Source organism: Macaca mulatta, chromosome 18 (genome assembly GCF_049350105.2).
Source record: "Macaca mulatta isolate MMU2019108-1 chromosome 18, T2T-MMU8v2.0, whole genome shotgun sequence".
In the NCBI taxonomy this organism is placed as follows: Eukaryota; Metazoa; Chordata; class Mammalia; order Primates; family Cercopithecidae; genus Macaca; species Macaca mulatta.
Genome location: NC_133423.1, coordinates 38,123,937 through 38,128,778, shown reverse-complemented (window position 1 = coordinate 38,128,778; position 4,842 = coordinate 38,123,937). Strand labels below are relative to the sequence as shown.

Here is a 4,842-nt window from a genome sequence, read left to right as displayed (position 1 = left end):
CTTAATGTTGAATGATGTGACCACAGGCTGGCCTGGCATTCCAGATTAGCTGAAGTGGGATTAGACATTTTCAGGCCTAGATGGGCAGAACAACTTTTGTGCTTTTAAAATTGAAAGAAATCAGTTCTGCATGTCCTGAAACAGTTCTCAGCCAAGATGATTTTGCCTCCCTAGGGATATTTGAGGATGTCTTTAGACATTTTTGTTGTCATACCTGGCGTGGGTGGGTGCCGTGGGCATCTAGAGGATAGAGGTCAGCAGTGCAACTAAATATCCCTCAGTGCACAGGACAGCTTCCAACCACCAATCAACCAAAAAAAAAAAAAAAAAGAACCATCCAGTCCAAATTACAAGGGTAATCTATAATTCACAAGGTCAATTTACAAGGTCAAGTCATTTCTCCACCACATAGTCTAGTTCAGTCTGATTGGCTTAATCACATATACGAGCCCTTCCTTAGGAGACAGGTTATTTAGGCCTAAGAAATTCCATACTGCAAAGCTAAAGACACCTGCCCAGCAGAGAATATGGAAGCCTCATCACTAATCAGAACCCACATATGATTTAGTACTGTAGCAAGCAAAACAAAGAGGAAAGGGAAAATAAAGTTTATTTTGTAGCAGGACGAGCCACAGGCAAAATTCCTCAGACACCGGATTAAATAAGTAAGAGGATTTTTATTCGGCTGGGAGCGTCGGCAGACTCGCGTCTTAAGAACTGAGCTCCCTGAAGAAGAAATACGTGGCCTTTTTAAAGGCATACAACTTTAAGGGATCCATGTAAAAGGGTCATGATAAATCAAGCAAGCATGGAAAACATGACGAGGGGCTACATGCATCAGCTAACAGAACAAAAAGTTTTACAGTGCTTTCTCATACAATATCTGGAATTTATAGATAACACTAGTAGTTTTTGGTCAGGGGTTAATATTATCATTATTATTTTAACCACCAGGGCCAGGTGGTGGTGCCAAGGTCATCTAGCTATTTATCTTACTTCTGTTTCTTTCCAACTTTTTGCTTTCTCCCCCTCCTCCTGTCTTATAAACTAGGGAAAAGGGGAGATGGGGAAAAACCGGGAAAGACAGTAGGAGAAGTGGTGGTCTCATTCTATATTTCCCCCGTTTGAGAATTTTCACTTTTTTTAGTGGGAGTTCTCACTCTCATCTTCACTTTCTGAGTCTCTCTGTGGGATAGAGCGATAGTGATTCATATAATATGCATGTGCTGAAGTTTTCTGATGAACCCAAGTAGCAACAAAAGTTTTTATCATTTGAAAAATCAAGGGTAATACACAGGGGAGCAGCAAGCAAGTTTCTGTTACTAGCAATACACCTACAATGAGGGTTTTAAATCTTCCTATAGCTGGAAACCATTTTCCAAATAAAGACTCTGGATCAAACTCATGCCAAACCTGTAGAGGCACATATGCCAACTTTGTCATATCCCTGACTATGTTTTCAACCACCTGTCCTTGATCATCTGTTTGTAGGCAGCAATTGGTTAAGTTAAATTTTCCACAGACTCCTCCTTCAGCTGCCAGCAAGTAGTCCAAGGCCAGTCTATTCTGATAGATAGCATTTCTCATTTGGGTTTCCTGCCGAGCTAAAACAGTCAAAGCTCTGCCAGTTTCATTAGTAATTATTTCTAAGACGGCCTGCAACCGTATGATCTGATTGAGCATGTAAATGGGGGTTCGGTATCCCCATGAGCCATCTTGTGCCCATGTGGCAGGCCCATAATACTGTATGATCCTTTCAGGAGGCCACTCATTATCTTTCCAGTTTCCTATAACTATGCCTCTCTTTTCTCAGGAGGCATAGGCAGGGAAACCTAGGAGCTCACCCATTTTTACAGGTAGTAAGAAAACAGACGGTTTAATAGTGCCAATAATACAACTACCTCTCCATTTATTAGGTAACTGAATGTAGGCTCTGTGCCCACATATCCAGTATAATCCAGCAGGAGCCGTCCAGTCCTGATAAGATTCTGGATGAGCCCAGGCAGTTTTTAATTTAGAAAATGTACTAAACGGGTTCTTTTCAGTGTGATTTAGGCCCCACCAAGTAATTGTTTTTATTGTGCTGTTGTACAACTTCTGTCCTATACAATTAAGCTTTCCTACAGGGATGATAAAACCTTTTCCTTCTCTAGTTATACAGTATTGTCCAATAATTGAGGTTTTTAGGACCCAGAAGTTGCTAGCTTGGGCCTTCTGAACTGGAATTATATCAGGGGCTGGATCAGTGGGCACCAACTCTCGGGCTTCCCAAGGCCATCAGTCTCCGATAGTGGTTCCTCCACATACACAACAAGAAGTAACATCAAGGGAATGAGCTACATTTTCTGCTAATTGGAGAAACAAATTTTTTGTCTTTTTCAGAAGTTCTGGTGCTGGCAGATTCAGCTCCTCATTAAAGGTTTGAAACACTGGTTTGGGAGCACGCCTGTAGACCTCCCCTCGGACTAAAATGGCAACATGGGGGGTTAACCCTGTCCCATCGATCCCCAGGGTTACACGTTCTCCCTTTTTCCAATGGGGGTCTAGGGGATTGGTGATTATTAGTTCCAGTGGGTTACAGTGACCAGCAGCACAGGAGGTGCTGGCTTCCCCCTTCTGAAGATGAACCGGGTCCTTTTTGTTCTTTTTCCAAGTAGCCCAAATAACACATGGCCAAAAGGCACAATTTTCACAAACCCCTGACTCATGACAAACATATTTATTTTCTACTCTGTAGCTCCTTTCCCAGTTAAGAGAACCACATCCTGTTCCTAGCTTGTTACTATTAATGGCTGCACAAGCATCAAATCTTAAAGTTACTTGTTTGGGGATTCCTTTTTCTTCTGTTCTAGTTATTATTTTACTTGTATCAACTAGGAAAAGGCCAGTTCTTAATCTTATTTCAAAAACGGTGGTTGCAGGGAACTCAGATGGGTTATAAAACACATCAGGTTGGTCATTTCCCAGGCTACATACCTTGTACTGAGTGGCATTATACAAACAAGTTTCTTTCAACGTTCCCATACATTCATAATAACTATAGAACAGAAAGATTGTTTTAATTTGTTGTCCTACCTCAGTGACCTGATGAATACACTGGGAACAGTCACCAGTTTGAGTAAGGTCAATTGAAGTCCTTACTGTATAAGTCCAAAATTTAAGAAAAATGAATCCCACAATGAAATTCCTCATGCTTCCGCCGTGCGTGGACCAGTCAGCTTCCGGTTGTGACTGGAGCAGGGCTTGTTGTCTTCTTCAGGATCACTCTGCAAGGGTTGTCCAGGCTTGGTCTTGCCTCCCAGGTTTCAGGCGCTGCAGGTTTTACACAGCTGTTGTGGATCCAGGCTGGGATTCCCTCTACCTTCACAGCGGTGGGAGTGGTCAAGATAACAGTCTGGGGTCCTTTCCACCGTGGGCACAAAGAGGCTATGTTCCAGTCCTTGATCCACACTTGATCACCTGGGGAGAAAGGGTGAACTGGGGAGAATAAGCTAACAGGGCATCTCTCATTTACCCAGGCTGAGATTGTTTGTGTAATTTTCCCTAAAGCCTGTAACTGTCACTGTAACTCAATTTCACCTAACTCTCGGAGAGTGCCTGGAAGTCCCAGCAATATGGGAGGGGGCCTATGATATAATATTTCATAAGGGGAATATCCTGTTTTTAGAATGGGTACATTTAATTTTAAATAATACCATAGGGAGAGCCTATATCCATTTTAATCCTGTTTCCTGACATACTTTCCCTAAACTATTTTTGATAGTCCGATTCATCCGCTCCACCTTTCCGGAACTCTGAGGCCGGTAGGCAGCATGCAATTTCCATGTGATCCCCAATACCTTTGCTGTCTTCTGTACCAAGTCAGCCACAAACACCGGCCCATTATCTGAGCCGATCCGTAAGGGCAGTCCAAATCTAGGAATAAGATCTCGAAGAAGCACACAGGTTACTTCACGAGGTTTCTCAGTTCGTGTTGGATAAGCCTCAACCCACCTAGAGTAGGTACACACAAGAACTAGTAAATACTTGTTACCTCCACACTTTGGCATCTCTGTGAAGTACACCTGGAGGTCTTTAAAGGGGGCTGCTCCGTAAGCTTGTATGCCAGGTGGAACAGCTGGACCTTGTCTCACATTATGCTGTCAGCAGGTAACACACTGCTGCGTCACCGTTTTGGCAAGGGCTGACAAATGCGAGATGTAGAAATACAGACCTAACAACTTTTCAAGTGACTCCTGACCTGGATGGGTGGTTTCATGCACAGCCAGTACAACTGCAGCTCCTAGCATTTGTGGCACAGCTACTCTCCCATCTAGTAACCGAATCCATCCTTCCTTCATCACTTGTCCTCCCTCTGCCTGGAGAAAGTCCTTTGCTTCTTTAGAATAAGTAGGTACAAGATCAGGTGCTTGAGGGAGCAGGGGGGCTGTGACTGATGCCCGGAAGGGGGCAGATGCTGCCTTTCGAGCCTCTGAGTCAGCGCGGGAATTCCCCAAACCCACCAAGGTGGAAGCTCGCTGGTGTCCTCTGCAATGCATAACTGCCACCTTGTGGGCTTTCCATACTGCTTCTAATAATTGCAAGATGTCTTGTTGATATTTTATGTCCTCTCCCCCAGAGCTCAATAGGCCCTTTTCTTTATATAATGCTCCATGCACTTGAAGGGTTAAAAAGGCATACCGAGAATCAGTGTAAATGTTTACAGTCTTACCTTCACTGAGTTCTAAGGCCCGAATTAAAGCAATGAGTTCAGCTTGCTGTGTTGAAGTGCCCTGGGGCAACAATCTGGCTTCAACAACAGTGTCCAGGGTTACCACTGCATACCCTGCACATCTCTCTCCT

General features: G+C 43.7%; 1 protein-coding gene across 1 annotated transcript; it reads right to left on the bottom strand.

The window, feature by feature from the left end:
- Positions 1-657: 657 nt before the first annotated feature.
- Positions 658-3,304, bottom strand: LOC144336472 (endogenous retrovirus group 3 member 1 Env polyprotein-like). The gene has a single exon (XM_077975128.1). It carries the CDS (start codon positions 3,190-3,192, stop codon positions 2,278-2,280), a length of 915 nt encoding a protein of 304 aa, XP_077831254.1. The 5' UTR covers positions 3,193-3,304; the 3' UTR covers positions 658-2,277.
- Between the last annotated feature and the right edge of the window lie 1,538 nt (positions 3,305-4,842).

Bases quoted from the DNA above. Each gene is read 5' to 3' on its own strand.
- LOC144336472 (XM_077975128.1), bottom strand. From the start codon at position 3,192: ATGAGGAATTTCATTGTGGGATTCATTTTTCTTAAATTTTGGACTTAT.